This window comes from Sylvia atricapilla, chromosome 22 (genome assembly GCF_009819655.1).
Source record: "Sylvia atricapilla isolate bSylAtr1 chromosome 22, bSylAtr1.pri, whole genome shotgun sequence".
NCBI classification, from domain to species: Eukaryota; Metazoa; Chordata; class Aves; order Passeriformes; family Sylviidae; genus Sylvia; species Sylvia atricapilla.
The window spans coordinates 3,285,487-3,309,665 of NC_089161.1; the positions used below are offsets into that span (position 1 = coordinate 3,285,487).

The window sequence follows — 24,179 nt, forward strand, 5'->3', positions numbered from 1 at the left end:
CCGGCCTCCAAGCAGCGGTGACTTTGTGCTCGCTCTCCCGAGAGACGCTCGGTGCTCTCCTGCCTGTTCGGCTGACGGGGAGGCGGAGGCACAGGGACTCCCGGGGCGCTGTGCCGGGCCGTGCTGTGCCAGCCGCAGCGGGCTCTCCTGGGACAACCCAGGTTTTCTGGGGCAAGGACAAGGTGGCAGGAGATCCGGGCGGGATGTATCCCCGCTCCCTGGGTGTCCTTCGGGACGTGTCACTCCCTCTGGCAACCTTGGCAGGGTGCTGGTGTGGGGCGGGGGTGGCAGGGGAGGGCCGGGTGGTCCTGCCTCTGGCCGCGCCACGCGCTGCCGCATCCATCCCCGCCGCCGCGCCGGGCACATCACGCTGCGTTGCCAGGACAACGGCAACTCCTACACGCTGCTATTTATTCTGAAGGACACTTGCTCTTATCTGTTGTTGCAAAGCCCTCAGAAGATCGCATGCCACGCAAAATTCCTCCGAGGTAACCGGACTTGCTGCTTCTGTCTCTGAAGCCATCTCCTGGGGACATGCCAGCCACAGCGTGATGGCTAGGAGGACACTCCTGGGGTGACAGCCCCTTGGGTGGCATCGCTTCACGGGACCTTGGTGGGAGGATGACCTAAGCTGTCCTCGGGACAGACTGGGATCTGCCCCATCTGGGTGTCCCTTACAGTGTCCATCTCCATCCCAGAGCCTTTGGCCTGGGGAGCAGTGGCAGGAGTGAGGGACATTCTGGTGCTGGGTGTCACCGGTGCTGCCTGGGCATGCTGGGACACAACTTTCCAGCATGACCCAGGGGAAGACAAGGGTTGGATGCCATCTCCTGATGCTGCAGAATGATGCAGCCATGTTGGGCAGGTTTTGCAGGAGCAAGCCCCTGCAAGTTCATGCTGCCATCACTTCACCCCGAAATGTCACAAGGAGACAGGAGGAGATGGAAGCAAGGGGGAATAGCTCTTTATCCTGTGAGCTGCTAATCCCAAGCACCAAGGACCAGCATTTTTTCTTTCAGAAGTTTCCAGGCTGTGGCTCGGATGCAAGTTTGGGCTGGGCACAACTTCCCTTGCTCTGTTTAGCAGCTGTTCATAAAAGCATTGAGTGTGAGCAACACAGAGAACTGGGAAGGGGAATGAGGTCTGGGGGTGGGCACAGATGCTGTGAGAGGTGGCACCTGGGGTGAGTGACATGTCAGGAGGTGCCTGGCACCTTTCCTTCCTTGCAAGGAGATGTTTCAGGTGATGCTGGGGAGTTGGGCAGAGGCTGAAATCAAGTCTGACATGCTACAGGAGTGATCTTGAGCATTGCAAAGGTGAGTCTGCGCTTGATGATCTGGCTGGAGCGTGAGCTTGTGGCTCCTCACCAGTGGAAGCACGGCACTGCCTACAGCACGTGGGGGACACTCTTCGTGCTGCCACCACTCTGTCGGCCTCTAAAAAAACCCACCACCACCACGACAGTTTGGGTGGTTTGTGGTTTTTTGAAGCCTTGAAATCCTTCCTCCCCCAGCCTGAACTATTTTGGTTTCTGTTGTCTGTTTCTGGCTCTTCCCTTTCTCCTTCTGCGCTCTTTCCTTGCGTTGCCTTCTCCCTCCCCAAAATAAATGTTGTTACGCTTTGAAAAAATACCCAATTAGGAAAAAAGCAGAGATCCTCTGAGCAGAAAAAGCCTGTGCCTGGGAGTATCCAGGTCAGCTCCTTTAGCTTCGCTTGCTCACGCACAGAGGGAGTGTACAAATGCTTCTGTCAACCAGATGCACATTCTGTCGTGCTCCCAAGGACTGTGCGGCGCCGCTGCAGAGGATTAGCCCGTTTAGCCATGTAAAGCTCTCATTAACTCCTGCTGAGTTCAACAAAACTCTTTCTCGTGTAAAAGCTGAGTTAAAATGGAGTAAAGGTTTTTGGGTTTTGGCCGAATGATTTTTTTTCCAGGGTGGGAGGGGTAAAAAATGAAAAATTTGCCTATCAGAGATTTTCTTGCCACCTTACATGGAGCAGCATTGTAGAGGAGACATGAGGGGAGCAGAGCCTTGTTGCGGTGCCACTGGGAAAGGGAGAGGGCTGTGACGTGATGTGACGGTGACATGAAAGCAAAATTATAACTGCTGAAGCTGCCAGCAGCTCAGGGGTGTTCCAGCAGCTCTGTAGCACAAAGGGTACCAAAAGGGGCTGCTCCTCCTGCCCTCCCTGTGCTGCAGGGTCATGTTCAGCTTGAGGGCCCCACACGACGGGAGAGAATGTGCCGTGATCCATGGAAGGATGTTCCTACTGCGGCGTGGGTGACTGCCATGGTGGGAGATGGGCTACACATGTGAACACAAGAGCCCACAGACTTGTCTGCTCCAGCCCTTTGAGGGATTCATTATGGTGCCTGTGGGCTTGGGAAGCAAGGGATGGGCTCTCTGATACACCTGCATCTCAGTGTCCCTGGACCAAAAGCTTTTGCTGCTGGAACTCCACTGGGTCATCTGCTTTGGATAATTCACCCAGAAGAGCTGAGTTTGGGCAAAGCAGGCATTGGCTGCTCCTCCAGGTTGTTTCCTGGTAGAACACATCCTCAGGTCATTCCCAACATTCCCAGACCGACTGAAAAGTCACAATTGTGTATGGTGATCCTCAGCCTGCCATGTTTGTGGTGGTAGTTTTCGGGGGGGGGGCGGGGTGCAGCATGCCCTATGATGCCATTTTAGGGGAGTCTGGCTGGAGAACCAGGGAGGACAGCGATATACCCACGGAGCTGGGGGATGTTTTGGGTGGCTGGGCTCAGAGATCTAGGGGTGTGCCATAACTGAGGGGGAGAGCAGGGTTGCCCCACTGACCTTCTAACACACTCCCTGTCTGTCCACAGGTCAGGTTGCCCGCTCGGAAGCCATGCTTGGATTTTAATAGCCATGTTCCACCTAGCCATGGACCTTGCCAGCTGCCAGCCCCCAGCCACCGGCGCTGCGGGGAGGCTCTCGCCACGGCCGGCGCTCCGGCACAGACTGTCCCGTGGCTCGCTGTGGGGCACGGGGAGCGGGGAGGAGCTGCAACGCCCCGGCCCCCCCTGGACCTGCGCCCCCGCGCCCCCTCTGCAGAGACCCCGCTCCCGCCGGCCGCCCCCCGCTGCCCCACTGCCCCCCGGCCGCCCCCTGCGCCGGCCGCGCTCCCGGAGGGGCCGGCGGCACCTGCGCGGCCGCGGCTTCGCCCCACGGGACGGGCGGCCCACGGCGCTGCCCGAGGTCATCGTCTGGGGCCCCACGGGCGAGGAGGACTCCCTGGAGAGCAGCACGCTGCCCGGCGCCTTCGCCACCACCACCACCACCACCGCCGCCGCCACCACCACCGCCACCACCACTGCCGCCGCTGTCACCTCTGTCACGGCTGCCACGCCGCCCCGCGTGCCTCCCAGCACCGCGGCTCCCGCGCCCGGCGGGGACGTTCCCCGCAGCAGCCCCGGCCGCACCAGCACCGCCGAGCCGGCCGCCGGACACAGCAGCGGAGGCAAGGACGCTCGCCCGCCCCGTGGGCTGGGAGACAGCACAGGTAGGGACTGCCAGGGGTCCGGGGAGGTGGCGGGGACATCAGGAGGGCTAGCGGGTCCTGGAGCGGAGGGTTCACCCCGCGGTACGAGTGTCCCGGTGGCAGCGCTGCCTGGGACAGGAGTTAGTGTGACATTAAACGAGCGCTCGGAGGAGAGCGGCAGCGCTGATTATCGCTTTTATCCGAGGCGTTTTCCAGCTGCTTGCTGTGCTTTCCCATTACAGTCTCCATCCACAGCCCATCTCCCGTAATCGCGCTGAGCGCCACGCTCGGCACAGCGATGCCTTCCCCCAGCGCTGGCTGCTGCGTGGACATGGATGGGAAAGCTGCTTCCCATTTATTGCAAATTATATTTGTTATTGCTGATATTAAACCGTGGGATACCGGTGGATAGTTTACAGAATTTACTCATTGTGCATCAACTGCTTTGAGCCCACTGCGATTTTCTAGTCGAAATGAAAAGGAATTTTATGGGCTAATCTTAATCCCAATTAATTTATCCAGCCTGCCCTGCTTGGCAGAAAGAGACGATGCAACCAGGATGTTGTTCCTGACTTAAAGGAGTTATTTATAGCCGAAAAATAACTCCCAGCCTACACACCTTTTACAAAACCCTGGAATTGGCTGGAATAGATCAGCAAGGGAGTATCGATAAGGGCTTGCGGCTTTTGCTGCTCTCTGCACGATGAGAGCATCACCCTGGTCTCCCCAGACCTGCCGTGGTCAGTGCCTCTGGCCTCAGTGGTGTCATCCAGTGCAGGAGGGTGGGGTGCAGTGGACTTGTTGCCATCAGCCAGCTGCAGGAGCTCCTCTGCCTTCGCCAGCTGTGGGAGGATGGCTCTTGGCATGTGCTGGAGGCTCTGGGACTTACTGGAGTGGGTTGCCTTGTTTAGGCGAAGTTGAGCTGACAGTGTTGCCACCCACCTGAGAGTGCCACCACTGCTGTCCTGCGTGGCTTCGGAACAATGGGAGATGCAGCCCTGGCAGCTCCCAGGGGGCCAACTGCTTTAATCTGCAGGCTTTAGCTCTCATTAGAGGCTTTCTTCAGGATTGGAGTTTTTGCTAATTAACTTCACTTCAAGCAGTGAATGCGATCAACTCCTTCCCGGGTCTAAAGGCCCTGTTTGATCCCAGCTCGTCCACCCTCAGTTGAACAGCTCCTGAGCTCCAGATCCGCTTTTCCTTCCAGCGCTGGGGCTGAGCACCCAAGAGAGCTCTCAGTATGCTCCCAGTGGGAGCTCCATGCCCCTGCTGTGCCTCGGGACAGCGTTTTGAGAGTGAGCAGCCGACACTGTCTCATAGCAGGGTCCATGCCCGTGCCAGTTTTGCTGGTGCGGTGCCTGTGCGAAGCCATGCAGCTTCCCAGCCCTGCTCCACTCTGTTATATAAGCTGTAGCGGCTGGAAGTGTTTGTTCTCTGCTGGGAAAAACATATGGCTACAAATGAGGATGAGGTAACTCGCCTGTACGGTTTATTTGCCTCAGTGAGCATTGCCAGTCCCTGTCCGGTGAGGCGCCTTGACGGGAGCCCACGGCAGAAGCGGTGCTGCTCTTGCTGTCTGTGGTCCCTCAGCTGTCCCTGGCACATGCCTGGGGGGTCAGGGTGGAACCACCTGTGTGTGGCACCCACAGGAGCTGGGGTCACTCCAGGAGCTGGCAGAGCTGTCCCAGGGCTCCTGGAGCCATGCAGATCCCCCATGCTTGATTCCATCAGAGCAGGTGGCTGCTGTTGTGCCGCCACCCCCATGTCCTTCCTGTGCTGTGTCCTTGTATCCCTCCATGCTTTGCCTCTGGGTCCCTGGTGATTCTTGTGGGACCATAGGCTCCTTGGGGTGCTCACAGGGTGTTAAAAACAGCCACTTCATTTCAGCAGAGGCAGCAGTGCTCACTGAGATGAGCAATGGGAGCAGCTCTGCTCTGTCAGATCTTCCTCTCACCCCCCTTCCTCCTTGCTGAGAAGCGAGAGAAAAAAAGCCAGAAACAATGCCTCTGTGAGCCGCTGACAGCAAAAACAAGCTTTAAAAAATTCCCCTGGAATAGGAATTACTCAGCTCATAGGCAGGAGAGGCAGCAGAGGAGTGATGGCAGGTAATGCTTGGGATGAGAGCAGAGGCTGGCGCGTGCCCTGGCCCGGTGGGTGCTGCTGTGGGGGTTCAGGTGACCTGCGGCTCAGGTGTTCCTGTCCTGGTGCCACCCCTGCCGCACGGCACAGCACTGCTGGCATCAGCTGGGCATGCAAGATGTTCACTCAGGCGTAGTTTATGCTTGTGCTTTTCAAAAATGTGCTTCTTTCTTCAGGGCTGTCATAATCATTTTACTCTGGAGCAGGGAAAGAGAGGAATAATTAAAATTCCAGCATGCTGGAAGTGGGAAGGGCTGTGAGGAGCTTTCACCGGGCACTCTCCACGTGGGCTGAGCTCCTTCACCAAGGCAGAGCATCCCCGGGTCCCGCAGCCTCAGCCAAAGCAGAGAGGAGTGGAATGAATCAGAGCTGTCACAGCGAGGCAGGAATTGCACTTGCTGGTTTGTCCGAGGCTCCTTTCAGGAGCTTTAGGATAAAGCCGTCTTTAATTAAACCTTTAAGTGCTTTATAAGGCAGAAAACTCCATGTGCTGTCTGCTGCTCTTAGTGGTATTTGATGGCCAGTCGCGGCGCATTTGGCACCGCGCTCTGTGAGCTTGTGGCAGAGCTGATGCTCAGGGACACCCCTTCACCAGGGCTGGGGTTCTCCTCGGGTAAGATGGGGCCATGTGGGTGTTGGCAGCTGGATCTGAGCTGGTGGTGGCCCCAGGCCACTCACCGCCCCCTCCCCTCCGCCAGCCAGCAGCACGTCAGGAATAAATAGTAATAGAGGTGTTGCTTCCCGCTGGTGATGACCCTGCCTCCAGAAAGAGGGTGCAGTAGTGGGGTGCTGGAGGCGAGGAGATAGTAGATGCAAAAGGCTTCAAAGGAATTAATTAAAGATAAAATGTGTTTAAAAGAAAACCCTGGGCAGTGAGGATGGAGCCATCTTTTTGATCCGCCATGCTGAGGCGTGGGGAGCTGCCGCAGATGGGGGACAGAGAGGAGGTGAAGGAGCTGGACGGCATCTCCTGGGGTTGGCACCACTGATTACCCTTCCTGGGAGCTGCCCAAAGGATCCCTTGTAGGGCCATGCATCAGCTGCAGTTCTCCTGAAGGGTGGAGGATGATGGTGGAAGTAAGGAAGGAGTGTGGCCATCAGCTGAGCTCTCTCTCCAAGGGAGATGGGACACTCCCCTGAATGCACGGATGGCGAACATGCCTGTGCACATCCTCCCACATGCATCTCAGTGAGCCAGAAACTCAACTCTGCTGCTCTCCAAGTATTTATTGCTCAGTGATACTTGCTGTAACACCTGAGAAGATAAGTCCTAGTGTCTTTAGCATAAGCCTCCAGGATCTTCCTTCTTGGCAAGAACATTTCACAGCTGCAGCAGCTTCTTTCATCAGTCCAGCTCAAAATACCAGGAAGTTACCAGGAACCTTGGTGGGTTTTTTGCTGAAAAGCTGTGTTTTCACCTCAGGATGGCTAACACTCTCTGGGCTGGGTTTCAGAGAGATCACTGATTTTCCAGGTGGAAAACCAAGCAGTTTTGCTGACCCAAACTCTCCCAGCAAGAAAGTGTTGGGAAGAGCAGACCCGAGGCAGTTTGTGGTACAGTGGATTGGGCAGCAGAGGAACTGGCTGTGCACTGTAACAAGGCTTTTCAAGACAGCTTCTGCTGTGTCTCCTCCCCTGTATCAGACCCTTGTGGCTTTTGTAAATTATTTTCCTTACAAGCTATTAACCAGCAGTAGGTTCATGTTACGGCCAAATCTGGCTGATCCCCCCTGGGAAAGGCCAGCGGTGGCAGCAGGGAGGCCACACCACGCTCCTGATTGAATTGTTCTGTCCGCAAGCAGCTTTATCAGGGGATGAGGCTTTTGGGCCTCAGATGTGATTTCTGATGGCTGGGGAAGCCGTAAAGCCTCTTGAGTCCAGCCGCTTTGCCCCAGCTTCTCCACAATGCTCAGCAGGAGGCATTGGCATCCTGGTGTTCAGGGCATATGAGAACAGAGGAAGGAGACTCGTGGCAGAGATGAGGATGGGATGATGAGGAAAGGGAGATCCACACAGGGAAGAGACTGGAGGTAGCCATATCTGGCCCATAAAAGTAACTCCAGTTTTCTCCCTTTTAAACGAAATAGAGCTGTTTTCTCGTTTTTCTAATTTTATGCAGCTTCAAGGCCTTGACGAGGGTCTTCAAAGAGTTGCAGCTCGTAGCTGTTTTTATTGGGAAAATGAAAAATACAGGCTCCCTAACCAGAGCTGTTGAAATAAAGGCCTTGGGGGATAGAGGTTCTCTTTGTTTTTAATTAAGAGCTTATATCTCCTGTTGGCTGCCATTGCGCGCTCCTGCAGTAGCAAGACATTAGTCTCAAATGGATTTTCTCATGGAATTAATTCCATTGATGCAGAGCTGTCCGGGAGCCGTTTCAAAAAGGTGGCCAGAAAGGCCAAACCTCAGCACTTTCATCTCAGCAGCAAATATATGGTCTTTAAAATAACAGATAAAAAAAAGCCCTGGCATTGGCTTGCTCTGAGAAGATTGGGGTTTTGCCCGGGATGTGGGGAATCGGGAGCTGGGTTGTACTGCCTGCTGGGATTCTGTGGCCCCTCTCCCCCCACAGGGGAGATTAGAGGCCCCAGAGAGAGCAGAGTAGGACGGCACGAGAGTGGAAAAACCCAGAGATATTTCAGCATTTCCGAGGGTTCAGAGAGCGCCTTTGAAGAGCTTTCCCTCCTGGCAGGCGGCACGCGGAATTCTGCTGCACTAGCAGAAGCGCAGAGGCTTGGACACACTTTCGGCTCCATTAAATACTTCTCCTGTAATTACCCTCCAGTTAAATGGTCACTGCGTCAAATTGCCTGGTAAAAGCCTTGGCAGGGGGAGCCCTCGTGGGTTTGAGGTGTTCCAGGTGCGGGGGCTGGTGCCGGGTGTCCCTCCCCGCGCTCCGGCGCCCGCCGCTGCCCTCCCTGCAGCTCGCTGTTTCCACGGTTAATAAAGTGTAATTACGTGGCCGCCGGGTTCTGTGACCCGCTGGGATGGGAGCTTTTGCCATGGAGATGAGCAAACAAAACCCAGGCACTGTAATCCCTGCTCCCAGGATCTCTCTCTGGGCGCACAGGCTCTCATGGGGAGTTATGCCTGTGCCAGGCAGCTTCCTACACTGGAGGAGGAGGATTTTGCTCTATGAGCTATTGATTTTAGCTTCCTCCATCCAGTTTGGCTTCGAGGACTGTATCTAAAATACTGCTTTGTCCTTAGCAGCATCTCTCTCCGTCTCACCTCACCCCCAAGGCGCTTTATGTCCCTTACAGGGCATTCCCCTCTCAAAGGGTGCCTCACCCATTTAGCCTGCCCCTCATAGATTGGATGTTTGCTTGCTCTTGCTCTATATGGCCCTACATTCTTTGAGGGCCTAGAGGAAAGGATTTGATACCTTTGTAAATTAGGAATAAAGACCTGGTAGTGTTTATTGCAGCAGGTATTGCTATAGGGCTTTCCAGGGAACCATCGTGGGCCACCTGTTGGGTCCCTTCCCTCTGTCCATCACCACCATGGAGACAAGATCTCCTGTCCCCCTGAAATCCCCCTTGGCTTCTGGTGCAGAATTAATACATGATGCAAAGGAACTTTGCTGTGCCAGTACATATGGCAACTTATGTGTGTGATGGAGTCTAAAATTATCCAGCCTTTCTTAAATCCATGTGTCCTGCTCTGAGGAGCTGCCATCCTTCCCAGTGCTCAGCCACCTGCAATCTGTTCTGCCTGTGCCTTTCCCATTACGTAAATGCAAGGACTAATTGCATCATTAGGTTCTCCTGTGGCCCTGCCGCCACTGCCTCAGCTCCCAGTGTTGCAGAAGGTCTCGTCCCTGACTCTGCTTCTGTTTTCAAAGGAATCGGGCACTGGGCTGGTTTGATTTTATTTTTAGAGTCTTTCCTTTTATCTTTTTCAGCAGCGTCCCACTGGGAGCTGCTCCAAGACTGCCGTGCAGGATGCGGCCGGGCTGGCTGCTGCCAGGGTGGGCGTCCCTGCTGACCTGGCACGCGTGGGCACCAGCTGCCACCACGCTCCTCGGGCCCGTCAGGACATGCTCCCATCGTCATCACCCTCTGGGAACTCAGAGCCTGGGGCCAGAACTCTCTCTCCGGGCCTCACCTTCAGGAGGTGGGGTGTCAGTGGGAGGTGGGGAGCCTCCCACTGTGGCGTTTTCCCTGTGAATTCCCCTGGGAGATGAATCCCAGAGGTGGAGCAGCTGAGGAGTGAGCTCTGGCTCTGGCTGGAATTGGCTGCTGCCCACTCTGCCAGCACGGGGGTCACAAGTGAATCCTTCCCCATGAGCAGTGGATGCCCCAGTGCTGCCCAGTGGCCCCCAGGCACCGCCAGCTCCAGCTGAGCTGCAGCCCTGGCACTGACGCCGTCCTTGCCACAGACGCATATGGATATATATATAAAACTGCTTATTTTCCTGTCATTCTAAGACTTATTTATTTATTAAAACTACCATCCATCAGGAGCTGCAACATCTGTTTGTGAAAAATAGCACATCCTTGGGCTGCAGCCAGGAAAAATCATTTCATTATGAAATTGCAACTGTAAGGCAGCACAAAATCACAAACATAGTGTACAGCGAGCTGCTTTTGTTTCCAAACTGCTCATTAGGAATGATCCACGAGCCAAAATGATACCCCGTGGAAGGTGAAGAGGGGGAAATGAGCCCACCCGACCTGCAAAGCGAGCAGCCGTCAGTGCCGTAATTATTATCTCTGGTGAATCCCGCACCCGGTGCAAGGCTGCACTTGTCTCCCTTTCTGTCCCAGAGGGGAGACGTCTTCACTTCTCTTCCGTTCTTCGTGCCTAATTCGGGCTGACAAGGAACATACTTGAGAGGATAGGAAATGAGGAGCCTAGCTTACAGATTATTTTGTGTAAGGCAGCAGAGAGGATTGCGGCACCACTGCCGGAGGCTGTGTGTGGCCCCACGCTGGGAAGGGCTGGGAGGGGGATGGTGAGGGGCTGTGTGGGGAGGGGGACTTTGCTGGGGTCCCCTCAGTTCCCATCCCCACTGTCTCTTTTCTTCTGTCTGCAGGCCTGGCAGTTCATCAGATAATCACTATTACCGTGTCCCTCATCATGGTCATAGCTGCGCTGATAACAACTCTTGTCTTAAAAAATTGGTAAGGTCCTTCTTGCTCTGCTTGGCTTGGGGGGGTGGCATGGAATGGGGACAGGGTGCAGGTGGAGGTGCCCATCCTGCTGCAGGTGCCAAAGCTCGTGGCACCTGCCAGGATAGTTTTGGAAAGGCATTGCAGGAGAACATGGGGGGTTTACACCAAAACCTCCAAAGGAAGTTGGTGCGTCAGGGCTTAGCTGCGCCCCCACAGCTTCCCCACCTCACAACACCTAGCCACTGGCTTTGGGGACCAGCATGGGCCAGGGTTGGGTGGACAATTCTCATGGGACAGGTGCACATTGTCGCTCCAGGGCTGAGTGCCTCAGCATGATGCCACCTGGGGAGGTCAGAGCCTTGTGTTGGGCCACAGCAAGTGTTCCCAGGATCTGCCCAGTGCCAGCAGCAGCTCCTCCACTGCCTTCCCTAAGGAGCTTTGATGCTGCTCCTAAATTCCCCAGCCTGGCTTGGTGAGAAGCAGCCGCATTTCCTGCCCTTCTCTGAGACCCCAGGGACAGAAGGGCACCTTCGAAGCCCCTCAGGTGCCATGGTTTGTAGCATGCCCCAACCCCCAGGGCACTGCTGTGCTCCTCCAGCTTCATTTGCTCCCATTTATTCTCTCAGCATGGCTGGGCGTATGGCGAAATAGGTTAGCTTTCGCTCCAGGCACTCCTCACTTTACCTATTTTCCCAGGGAAACTGGCCTACTTTGAGGTCAGCGTTGCTGGCGTAGCAACACGGCTGCAGCACAGGGCTGGGGGGAGAGCTGGTGGCTCTCCCCTCTGGCCTGGCCGAGCTCTGTGTGGGTGCTGCAGCAAATCGATTCCTGCAGCCAGAAGGCAATTACAACACCAAGTTGATGGGGAGCCTGCTAGCTAACTGGGATGAGAGGAGAAGCAGGGCTGTGGAGGCATCCTCATCTTGGCAAAGCCATTATGTGGTGCAGCAGCCGACCAAAAGTGCTGAGATTCTGGCCCCACAGCTGAACTTGCTTTGGGGAGGAGGCAGTGACACTCCGTCCTGTAGCTCAAGTGGGATTTTATTCACTAAACTTCTGTGGTTGCTGCAGTGTTTCGGTGAAGGAGCAGGGAAAATAGTTTATAAAACACTTGTGGGATTTGTCTCCAGTCGCAGCAGTGAGCGGTACGAGTCATTGATCCAGCTGACCACAGCTTGGCAGAACAGCTCAGTAACTGCTGCTGAAGCCAAAGAGGGGAAAAAATAAATCCAATGATTGGTGTAGAATAGAAATGCTTCACAGTAAGTGAAATTGAGAAATCACCAGAGAAAATCCTCAGCAGGAGAGCGTGGGCAGCACCCAAGTGTGTCCTAGGTGAAGAAACAGTACCTGGGAGTTTGCTCAACTCTAACCAAACTGCCTCAGTTCATTGGTGACCCTGGGCTGCGTGCAGGTGCTCTGTGGCAGGGCTGACCCACATCATATGCCCTGGCCCCATCCCCAGTGAGGACACAATTGCTGTCCCTATCCTTTGGCTGGCGTTTGTCCCCCCTCAAGCAGGACAGGTGAGCAATGGCTGCATGCCAAGCCAGCGTCCTTCTTGTCACTGCTCCTCCTGCACACGTGTCGTGGGGAGACAGCAGTTGGTTTAGGGCTGTCTCTTTCAGTTGCATCAACCAGAGCAGAGAAGGCAGTGCCCCACTGCTGGCAGATGTTGCCACCCCGGCCAGCCCTGCTCCTGGCAGAGCCCCACACTCCTGTCCCCAGGGGTGCCTCTCCACAGATAGTGCTGGCATCCCCAGCTCCCACCGCCCTCGGAGCTGCCACCTCCCAAAACTCCAGCATTCTGCAAGGCGCTGTCAATCCCATCTGGAAAAAGTGGCATCTTAATTAAATCAGTGTCTAGACCCTGAAATAGGACCAGGCTGATTGAGGGCGGCTCCTGTGAGCTGGGGTTCTCCTTGTCTCTGACGTATTGAGCCAGAAGTGTTGTACAGCCACGAGATCCTGATGAAGCCTCCGGAGCTGGAGGAGCCCCCGGAGAGCAGGGCTGCCCTGCCAGCCATCCCTCTGCTGTGTCACACCAGGTCCTGAGCTCATTTATCCTGAGAAGTTCCAACCTGTTGGTGTCTCCCAAATGGAAAGGATTTCACTTCATTGTTCTCACCTACATATTTTCACTTAAGAAAAGGCTTTTGCTTCCTGCAGGTACAAATGTGTGACTCATTAAGTCATTCCTCTGATGAGAAAAAGCTTGTGTCTAAAATGTAAATTTGATTCTTAAAAAAAAGCACTGTGCCAAAGGACTGCTTGTGGCTGATCTTTCCAACTCTGTATTGGAATTGGAATTTCTGAATTCTAATCTAGTATTGAGCAATCTGTAATGTCTGGTCAATCAGGTGAGTTCCCCTGCCAGGTTTCAGGGACACACTGTGCCTCCCGTCCCTTCTGCTTTGACCTTTAAGGCTGTAACAGACTTATAAAAATGATGGAGGGCAATTTTTGATACAGACAGACAGTGGGGTGGGACAAGGGGAATGGTTTTCTACTAAAGGGAAGACTTAGGTTAGATCTTAGGGAAGATTTCTTCCCTGTGAGGGTGGTGAAGCCATAGCACAGGCTGCCCAGAGAAGCTGTGGCTGCCCCATCCCTGGAAGTGTCCAAGGCCAGGTTGGACAGGGGCTGGAACAACCCTGATGTAGTGAAAGGTGTCTCTGCCTATGGCAGGGGGATGGAACTGGAGCGTTTTAAAGGTCCCTTCCAACCCAGACCACCGCATGATTGTCTGATTCTCTCTGCCCCCAACCCCAGCTGTGCACAGAGCGGGCGCCCGCGGCGCAACAGCCACCAACACAAGCTGGACCAGCAGGAGGAGAGCTGCCAGAACCTGACTGACTTCGCCCCCGCCCGTGTGCCCAGCGCCCTCGACATCTTCACCGCCTACAACGAGACGCTGCAGTGCTCCCACGAGTGCGTCCGGACCCCCGTGCCCGTCTATGCAGAGGACACGTTGCACTCGCCCGGGGATTACAAAACGACCTTCAATGGAAACAGGTGAGGTGGGCCGTGGTTTCTCCACAGGTGGGGAGTGCCATCCCACTGTGGTGATGGGGCCCTGGTGCTCAGGGGTGATGTTCTGGGAGCATTTGGCAGAGCCATCTTCCTCTCGGGTGCTCACCCACTCGTATTTCAGTGTGGGGCTCTCCCCCGACCCCCAGTCCTGGCAGTGAGGCTCGGTGGGTGCCTCAGCAGTCCCTAGCCCTGTAGGGCTGGGTGAGCTGAGCACCACATGGTGTTCAGTTCCCAGATGCTGCTGTTGCTCCTGCCAGCACGTAAAATGCCACTGGATCCATTTTTCCAGCGCCCGTGCTGTCTCCTCAGTGGCATCGGCAAAGCTGCCGGGCTGCAAACAAGCGGGTGATTAATGGAGGAGCAGGCAGTGAGAGCCAAATGAACCGTTTGGCTGCTGTGAAATAACGGCGGAGCGTTAACAAGGAGCATCACTGGCAGCCAAGGAATGTGGCCACGCTCTGCCAGCCCCTTGCCTGCCCAGAGGGAGGGGATCAGGAGAGGTGGGGTTGGGAGCGATGTTTCCCACACCACGGGCTGTTTCCAGAGTGCTTTCACTGGGTGCTGGTGGGGTTTCACCATATGGTAAATGTGTGTCCCCATCAAAGGTAGAGGAGAAGCCAGACAGAGAGTTTTGAGAGAAATGAGAAAGCTGATGCTCCAGGCAGCCTTGAGGAAACCACAAGATGTGTGGCAGCCACAGCCCATGTCTGCCTGCCCCAAGGACAGGCCTGGAGCCAACTTCATTGATGCCTTTTCAATCAGCATCTCTTGCGTGTGTGCGGGGTTCTGCTCATCTGCATTTTCCAGGGCTCCTTCACATCTCAAAAGGTGGAGAATTGGCAGGGATTGCCACACCATTTTGTTGGGTGTCCACAAGCCTTGGTTTGATATGAACTCCAGCCAAGTGACAGAGAGTGTCTGTGTTCTGGCTAGCAGAGATCATGGCTTTCCCACCATCCAGGGATGCTTTCTGAGACCCTCTATCCCAGAGCACTTCCAGGCAGCCTGGTGAACCCAGGCCCACTCAAAGCATCACTCTAGAGAGATGTAAAAAAAACAAAGCTGATTGTGCAGCAGGCCACCCTGGCTTGCACCGTGTGTGTTACGTACCAGCGTGTACAAGCCCCTATTTCTGCTCACTGCAGACCCTCTTCTTCTGACCGGCATCTTATTCCCGTGGCCTTTGTGTCTGAGAAATGGTTTGAAATCTCCTGCTGACTGGCCGAAGCCTGTTTGACTTCTGGGGGCAGGGCAGACGCCAGCGGGCTGTTTCCTGGTACGTACCGCGCTCCCTGCGTCCATCCCACATCCATCCTGTGCCCCCACTGTGCCCCTCGTACCCTGCCTGGTGCCATCCTCCTGTCTGCACTTCTTTCAGTGTGACTGGACGTATTTCATGCCGTGGATGGGACATTGGGAGCCCAGCAGCTTTTCCGGGGAGGTTAATTGCAGACAGGCCCACACTGACAGACAGACACTGGAATGGGCAAGAACTCAAAAGCAAAGGGTCCCTGGGGCAGCCTTGAACTTCAGCCTGATCCCATGGTTCCAGCCCACCTCTGAAACCTCAACAAGCCACAGTAATTTCCGTGCTGGGAAATGGCCTGATCTGTAATTAACCTCTGGTGGCATGATGGACAGCCCGCCTCGTCCCAGCGCCACATGTCCAGCATGCACGCTCCACCAGTACCTGACAGCTCATTTGGTGATGTTTGCTGTCATGAACACTTCCATGCTCACTGCAAGGGTGCTGGGGTCCTCTTCCTCCTCCTCCTCTTCCTCCTCCTCCTCTTCCTCCTCCTCCTCCTTCTCCTGCTGCTCTGCAAAGCCAACCCTTTGAGCACAGGCCCCAGCAGCTGGTCACATCTGGGTTGTTGCTGTGACTGAAGGAGTGCAGTAGTGTTGTTCTGGTTGTAAGAGTACAATCTTTGGGGGTTGTCTTCTCTTTCGTTGAGTAAGCCTGAGACATTTTCACCTCCTTGTGTCACTTTTGAAGGTGGCACAGCCAAAAGCAGTGTCAGGAAAAGTCTGTGTGTGCCAGCTCGCTCTGGGCAGCGATGCCCGCTTGAGCCACGTGGTCAGGTGAATTAATTGCTCTGTCCCAAGTCCCTGCTGTAATGAATCATATATTCAGTGTAAATGAAATTTCCAGCCTTCCCTGGCTGCAGCTCGCTTGGAATAGCCTGTTTAACATTATGCACAGCTATTGAACACAGAAATATAATTAGATTAGAATGGAAGGGAATAAAAAGTTAATGGTCTCGGCCGTGCTGGGGCTGGCAGTGTCTAGACAGGGCAGGTGAGGTGTGTGCCAGCACAGTGGGGCAGAGAGCAGAGATTCATCTGGCATGAATCTGCCCCCTCAGAGCCTCTTCTGGCTGCCACAGCTTCACTAGTGAAGGTGGAAGTCTCACTCTTCATCCACTGATATGCTCATGTTTTTTCTCTGACTCTGTTGTTGTGGCCACTGTCTCAGGGGACAGAGGGCAAAGGAACCCAGGCAGATGCTGGTGCCAGGAGTAAGGGCAGCAGGGGAAATGGAAGGATCTGCATGGAACACCAGCCTCAGCAATAACCCACTGGGCCTTTTCCACCCTTGGTTTAGTAGTTTGGAACATCTGTCCATTGGCTTAAAGTAAATTGAAAAGAGATAACACATAAAGTAAGCCAGCTACACTTGATGCCATCTACAGCTCTCCATGCCTCAGGTCAAGGGAAGGACGGAGCAGCTTGAAGCACTATAGGAATCCTGTGTGGATCCCACTGCTCCTGCCCCAGGTCCTGTGAAACCCCAGGCCAAAGACTGTGCCCTGGTCACCTCCATAGATTTCTTTAAATAGCCTGAAGCCATTTCATTACGCCTTATTAAATCCTTGAAATTCTCATTGACCCGTTCTCATGGAATCCATAAAATGCACATTGATGCGCTCTGGAAAAATCTATCCAGCTCGTACCTGGAGCATTAGCTCTGTAATGGCACTTCAATTACAGATGCAATTCTGGAAGCTGCTGTTTGGTTTCATTAACGATAACAAAATGAGATTGATCCCAAGCTTGTTCTACCTGTTCTCTGCACATTCACTCTGCATGGGTGTGTTTGCACCAGGGTGTTTCTGGGGCACACTTGCATAAGTGGTGTGTCCCAATCAAAACCAGGTGCCCATGGGAAATCCTTCAGGTGAAATGAGCATTCCAAGTTTCACATGTCACTGTGTAAGGTGCAGATGGCATTGAGATGAGCTCCCTGCTAGGCTATCCCTGCCACTGTGGTTGCCTTGTGCTGTCACCAGCTGCCAAGTGCCAGAGGAGCAGTGGGATGGAGGGAAGCAGAGCAGTGGAGGCATGGAAGATGTCTCTCCAGCTCTTGTTTCTAGGGGAGAGGCTGGTGGAAAAGGAGATGCAGCTGCTTGGGCTGCACCACTTCCGGGGGAATGAATGTTTCCTGGCTGGCATCCACACCCACAGCAAGGTCACCTGAAGGGGACAGTTGTTGTTGACCCACTGCACCACAGCAGAGGAGAAGGATGCTCTGGAGCATGTGCAGCATTTTGGCTGGAGGGGCTACATGCAGCTTCCTCCTCACAGCCCCTTTCTCCTAGTGTTTTACAAATTTTAACTGACAGCTTTTCACAGCTCTTCACAGCTCTGAGCTGTCTCATTGGCACATTAGTGCTTCTGATGGGACCAGAGCTGGAGGCACAAGGCAGGTGGCATGTCCCAGGACAGGGGTGGCAGGACAGGGGTGCTGCAGATGTTTTGTTGAGATGACCACTGGGAGCAAAGTTGGAATTTAATGTGAACTTCAGATCTGACAGTCCACCAGCCTGGTGTGGGGACTGACCACAGTGCTGCCCAGCTGGCACACTGGCCTTGGGTGATGCCAACAGCATCATCAGGCTGGGCTGAGCAATTGAGGAGGCAGATATAAGGGACAGCACTGCAGAGCATCTCCAGCCTGGAGAGCTGCAGGCAGCGCTGTGATTGTGTCAGGAAACATGGTGAAAATCATTTAGGTACACGGGGAGCAGATGTTGAAGCTATTTCCTGGGGTCAGATTCCTCCTGCGCCAGCAGGAGCGGTGGGGAGGGTTCCTGTGCTGCAGGCGTGGTCCCCGCCAGGACACTGTCCCTCCCCACAGCAGGTGATGTTGCCCGTGGCAAGCAGCTGGTGGAGCTTTCCAGCAGATTGCCTGTGCCTGTGGCCTGGCCCCACCGGAGCACCAGCTCCTTGGTAGGTGTCACACCTCGGTGGATGTCACACCTCAGCAGCGACTGCCGGCAGCTACTCCTGCAGGCAGAGAAGTCAGTCTGTCTGCAGCAGCCTGGTGTGACAGTGCAGCCTCAGTGTGGCCCTGGGCTGGGTAGGTGAGCACTGGAGCAGTCAGTGGAAGCTCTCAGGAGTTACCTGAAGGGAGAGATGAAAAGGAAAACTTCTCTTGCCTGGTGCCAGTGGTGCTGGAGGAGCACCCAGACAGAGGCAGGAGCACCACCACTCTGCAGACCAGCGCAGGACATGTGCCAAAGACTTTAGTGGCTTTGTCCAGGCACCACAGCACAGGGTGGCTTGGTTTGGCTTGATTTCATCCTGGCTTTGGGGCTTTCTGAAATGAAGTTTGAGATTCCGCATTATTCTTGTCCTTAATCCCACTCTCTTTGACTGAAAAACCCCATGGAATGAGATTATACAAAAATCTGTAAGGTTGATCAAATGCTGACCTACTTTGCACAAAGAGGCTATTTGGGATACAATACCAATTGTACATCCTGCCGTCGTGCATTAACCAGTGCTCACCCGGAGCCACAGGACACTGGGCAACGCTGGCAGGGAGGGGATACTTTGGGACCCAGCAGCTGTGCTGGTTTGGTGACACTGGCCTGACCCTGCCCTGGCACAGAGTGGGTGAGATCTGACAGCATTGTGCAGTGATGCCGTGCTCCAACACGGCAGCAGCTGCTGTGCTGGCCACGTTCTGCCTAACAACAGCAAATGGCTTGTGTTAACATTAACAGATAATGAGTCATCATAAAAGATCCCGGCTTGTCTTCGGAGGAGTAGCAGCAGTCCCAGCACAGCCCCAGCACAGGAGATTAAGGACTCTGGAAAATCTGTCTCGCTAATTAAGACTTCAGGGTTGTTCTTGGAGATGGTGTATTGGGCATATTGCTGAAAAATAGTTCTTTTTAGAGAAAGAGCCCTGCGACAAAAAGCACACTACATTCTAGGTGCTGATCCCAGCCAGACAGAGGGCACAGATTAGAGATGTGTGGGTTAGGGATGCGTATCCTGACCATTGCTGTACGGGGTGTAGGTACCTGTTGGAAGCTGTCTTTGGCACACCCTGCTGTGCTACAGTTCATGAAGTGTCACAGACATGTAGAGCAAGAGCCACATAGAGCAAGTGGCCACAGGCCAGTGATGGGGAGTGATTGTCTTCACATTGAGGGTCCAAGATTGCATAGGGAGACATCTTCCAGTAGATGGTAAATAAATAGCTTAAGGACTTTGATAGGATCTCTGGTTTGGTGCTTAACCAATTCCCTATTGATTCTTTAGATTTAACTTTAGAAAATCTCATTAGTTCTTGTCATCGTCTGCTTGTCTGCCAAAGCACTCGCTGCTTGAGGCCCGAGTGTGAGAAGCTGCAGAACACAGGGATGATCCCACTCTGGAAAAGGCCTCGAGGAGAGAGAAGTAGTGTCCCCAGTCCTCAGCACATACAAGCTGTGGAGAAGGAGGAGGAAGTCACTGATACCCTGCTCCCTCCATGCTCTGCTCCCGCAGGAATCCTGCAGCCCCACAGCCAGGGGGAAGGAGGAGGAAACCTCCAGGCTGTAGGGGCTCATCCAAGCAGTGACACACAGCATAGTGCAAATTCTCTGTCATGACTTAATCTTTCTTTTTCTTCTTGTCCTCAACAGGATTCCATTGGTGAACCTGTAAAAAATATAAAAAAATAATGGGTTACCTGTACCTACCATTTCTGTTTACCAGTAGGAGACTCAAAGAGCAGCGTTCTATGGGCCAAATATATTTTTATAAAAATGAACACGCCTATAGGTAACTGCGTTGTCAAGGAGCACGTTTTTTGGGAGGAGAGAAAGGAAAGTGTGCAAGCAAAGAAAATCCCGTGGAGGAGGAGGAACCAGCAAAGGATGGAAAAGGGAAGGATGAGCGCCTGGAGCCCGGCCATGGACGGTGACTCTGAACCTGTGCCAATAATACCATTATGTGCCATGAACTGATGCAAAGACTTTGCAAAGAGCCGAGTCAATAACGCCTGGAAATGTTTGTGGAGGACGAGTGGGGCATCTCTTCTGGTGGGATCATCCATTCTGGTCCATATGCGTACATACATGCGGTATATGTAGAGGGAAAAAAATATATATATATATATACACACACAAACACTTTTTGTACTGTAGCAATTTTTGAAGATCCTAAATACTCATTTTTAAAGAAGATGTCATGGGCTAAAAGTCTCATTTCTTTAACATGCATCATGCAAACTGGGTGATCTGATGTTTTCTACTTTGGCAGCTTGCCTGTCAACCTATATGTGTATATATAGGTAGACATATATACATATATATACGTGTGTGTGTGTATGTATAGACATATATATGTATGTATACATATATATATATATATAATTTTGGTTCTTTTTGGAAATGCTTTTCCAGCGTTGCGACGTGACTGTGGTGGGAGACAGCTAGGGCTGTGCTGCTGGCGGGAAGCAGACGAAAAGCTTCCCAAAACCATCCAGAAAACAGTTCAAGGCAGTGCTGAAGGTATTTCCAGGCTTCTGTATCCCAATACATCATCAAAGTTGATGGGAAGAAGCTGGAAAACCTGGGCCTGCCCCATGTCCACAGAGCTGTGATCTCCACCGTGCTAGGCATGACACCTCGGAGCTGGACGGGGCAGATCTTAGGGGTGGGGTGGACTCTCAAAAGATGGGCCTCTCTTGGCACAGAAGAAAAATTTTAGGAGTGGGGTGTGGGAAGGTTTTTGGAAAATGGCTTCTAAATTGGCCACAGAACCAAAGCTTACTCAGCCCTGTGTAAGAAACAAGAGGAAGGGGCTCGTTGCATCCTGCCCCAGCCTGGGGCTGTGGGATTGAGAGAGCCTCTTCCTTTGTTCTCCTGGTCTTGGCTGGCTCTGCTGCAGCAGGAGAAGACACAGCTGGCTGTCCACAATCATGAAGATCTCTTAATAGTGTTTAAAGGGAATTTTTGCCAGGGAAGCACGATTCTGCAGGCTCCGGTTTGGTGTGTTGCTCTAGAAACAATTCCACACCCATCCAGGTCCTGCTGGGGTGGGTGATGTTCGTGGGTGCTGACCCTAAACCCTCTGTCCAAGTCTTTCCATGGAGTCGGGTGCTGCCATGCCGTGCTGCACATCAGACACTGGGATGGGTCTCGCTCGGGTCCCTTCAATGTCAAATGGGTGGAAACGACAGCAGAGATCAGACCAAAGTCCTCCAGTTCTTTTTGTAAACTGCCCTTGGTAAATACTAGTGGTTTTTTAGAATTGTCCAGATCCACGTTTCTACTCCCTCACTGATTACTCAGCTCCTTTTCTTTATGATAATGAACGTGCAGTTTAAAAACAACAAAAAAAAAGTAGAACCCTGTGGTGTTGCGCATAGCCACGCGTGCGGTCTCTTGTTCCCGTGTCCTTTTCTGTCCTTTTCCCATAGAATTGCACAGTCTGGATTATTCGTCCTGAATTTTTGGATGCTGCCTCAGACAGAAGTCTTCCTTGCCAGCCTTGACAATTACCTGCGGACTTGAGCCAACCATCCCCTGGGCAGAGCAGTATCTCCTGGGTGGCTCATGTGCAGCTCTCTAGAGCATTGGATGCCTTCAGGGAGGAGAGGAGACAGTGTCTAGCTAGAGCAGTGGCCCCCAAAGCTTTAGCTGTCTTTGGGAAACGTGGGGAATGTATGTCCTTGGGAAGCATGGAGTCTGAGCAACTGTTCCAGGGTCATCTCAGTGTCCTGGGACTTCCCTGTGACACTGGTGTCACTGGTGCAGCCCCTGCCCACAGGCTCTCCTCCCTTTGTGACTTCATGGGAATCCATCTGTACCAGTTTTGAGCCACGTTTCGTGCTTCTCCCCTTAATCTTCCGATTTATTTCATTCCCACAGGTATTCCAGTGTAATCGCGGTAGCAGTATGACAAGAAATATATCTCAGCTCCCTCATTGCAGGGCATCTGAAGCAGCATTCTGTGTTTCTGCATGGATGGAACCTGCTGCCCGCAGGGAAGTTGTCAGGCAGAGCTGGGAGATGCCAGGGCAGCACAGGCAGCACTGGTGCAAGCAGTGGTGATGATGCCAGTGGTGATGGAGAGGCACCTGTCTCACAGAAAATTCCCTGTGAAGCTGGGGAAGAGGAGGGGAAAGCATGTGTGTATGTGTGTGTGTGTGTGTGTGTGTGTGTGTGACAGAGAGAGAGAGAAAGAAGGTGACCCTGAGGATGGGCACAGGTTTCAGAGGGCAGGACTTGCATGAGCTTCCCCCCTAGCCTGCAGCAGGACATGTCCTGGTCTCCCCGGAGCTGAGCGGTGAACCAGGGAACAAAAGTAGATGCACAATCTTCCCTTATTTATAAGGACCAACAGCACTTGCACTTTATCAGAGGAAGCCTCCGCCCATCCCTGCTGGGCCACTGTGGTGGAGGGAGAGGAGGAGGAGGAAGGGCTGGGATGGAGCCGCTGATGCAGTGATGTACAAGGCAGGATCCAGGCGTCCCAAGGTCTTGCACAGTGAATAGAAATGAACTGTGGTGATTTCATTCCCTCCTATTGATGAAAGCCAAAAAACAAGAAAGAAATGAAAATAGAAAGTCACATTTCCATGGCATAGTCTATTGAGTAGACCTTCCCACCGTGGAAAAGTAGGGAAGCATGGTGTTCTCAGACACACTCCTGTGGGAGCTTTGTCATGTTTTGGGCACATCATCTCACCCCGAGGTCCTACAAGCTTGAAAAAAGAAAAGTTTTGCTCCTTGCTTTGCTGTAAGCCCTCAGCCTGCTGCTGCTTGTTTCTTTTCGGTTCATTTTCCAGATTCCTTAGCCCCTGAATAGTCCCTGAGAAACACTCCATGGCAGCCAAGAGGCTGCCACATTCCCCAGACATGTCATGGAGTGTCTGTGTGTCACTTGTGGCTCTGTCTTAGAGAAAATGGTGTGGGACAAACCACCCATGGCAAGGAGGAGTTGGCTCAGCTTGGGCTCTGCAGCAAGCCCAGGCTTCCCAGGGCCATCTGGGACTTTCCTCCCTCCACATCTCTTGCAAACCCTGAGCAGGAGCCACAGGATATGCCGCTCCCACCAGGCCAGGGAGTCGGTGTCACTGCTGCCACTGTCACCGGCATCTAGCACTGGATAAAGGTTTGCTTTATCCTGCACCAAACTGAGCTGGTTTGGGGCTCCAGGTCCGAGCTCCCACATCATGGCACCAACAGGTAGGGTGGGCAGAGTTTGGTCCTCAATCCCTGATCTTTGGGAACCTGGGGTCCCCCAAGGACAGCTTCACCCCACAGCACCCCGGGCAGAGCCGGTCCTGGGCAGCCGCCCGTCTCTCCAGATCCGATCGTTTACCTTCACTCTGTCTTCCCAGCTGGAGAAAGGGCGGCCGGTGGTGGTTGGCAGGAGCCGTGCTCCAGAGAACACCAGTGCTCCACGGGGCACCAGTGCTCCGTGGGGCCAAGGGCACCGAGCCTGCCAGGAGGTCACCGTAGCCATGGCAGAGCCGGCGCGGGGACGGATTTCAGGTTACCTCTTCTCCACTGGCAGCTTGTTGCGAAGGAAGGTAGTTCAGCTGAAACGGTAGTTAAATAGTAGATATTCTACACATAATATATATTTTGTAAAAAAAAAAAAAAGAAAAAATAAAATAGAACAAAAATATATCTATCCTATCTCAGCCCACCCATTTCAGGATGAATGTGGTTGGAATTTTCGTTCAACCAGATATTAAATCTGTACGCGATTTTTTCAAAACCAGCAAGAAATCCCTTGCCATTTCCAAGTCTGTGGGTTTGGTCTCCCGAGCTCATCTAACGCTTCTCACACATTTTTAAGAATTATTCTCAGCATTTGTAGGTACATTTTTAATAGTGTCACGAGTGGAGATAATATTTACTTTGAAAAAAGTATATGTTGCACAAAAATGTACACTAAGGGCACAGATTTCTGACCCAGATTCTTCTATTTTAGGTTCCAAGGGGTTTATTTTTTTGTTTGATAGGACATGTACAGTGAAGTTTACACTTTATTTTGCCAAAACCCGTTTTCTAACATGAGACAGTTTTACTTTGTAACCGGTTTTACATCACTGAGTACTTCTTTCTTTTCCTGGGAAAATCCTGCACCAGGAG

General features: G+C 53.2%; 1 protein-coding gene across 1 annotated transcript in view; it reads left to right on the forward strand.

Moving 5' to 3' along the window:
- AJAP1 (adherens junctions associated protein 1) overlaps window positions 1-23,707 on the forward strand; it is a 37,118-nt gene extending 13,411 nt beyond the window's left edge. The window contains exons 2-6 of the mRNA XM_066334236.1: window positions 2,852-3,528; window positions 10,683-10,770; window positions 13,534-13,776; window positions 14,940-15,070; window positions 19,713-23,707. Of these exons, the coding sequence (XP_066190333.1) occupies window positions 2,852-3,528; window positions 10,683-10,770; window positions 13,534-13,776; window positions 14,940-15,012 (1,081 nt within the window). The 3' untranslated portion in view covers window positions 15,013-15,070; window positions 19,713-23,707. The remainder of the gene's footprint in view (window positions 1-2,851; window positions 3,529-10,682; window positions 10,771-13,533; window positions 13,777-14,939; window positions 15,071-19,712) is intronic.
- The last annotated feature ends 472 nt before the right edge of the window (window positions 23,708-24,179 follow it).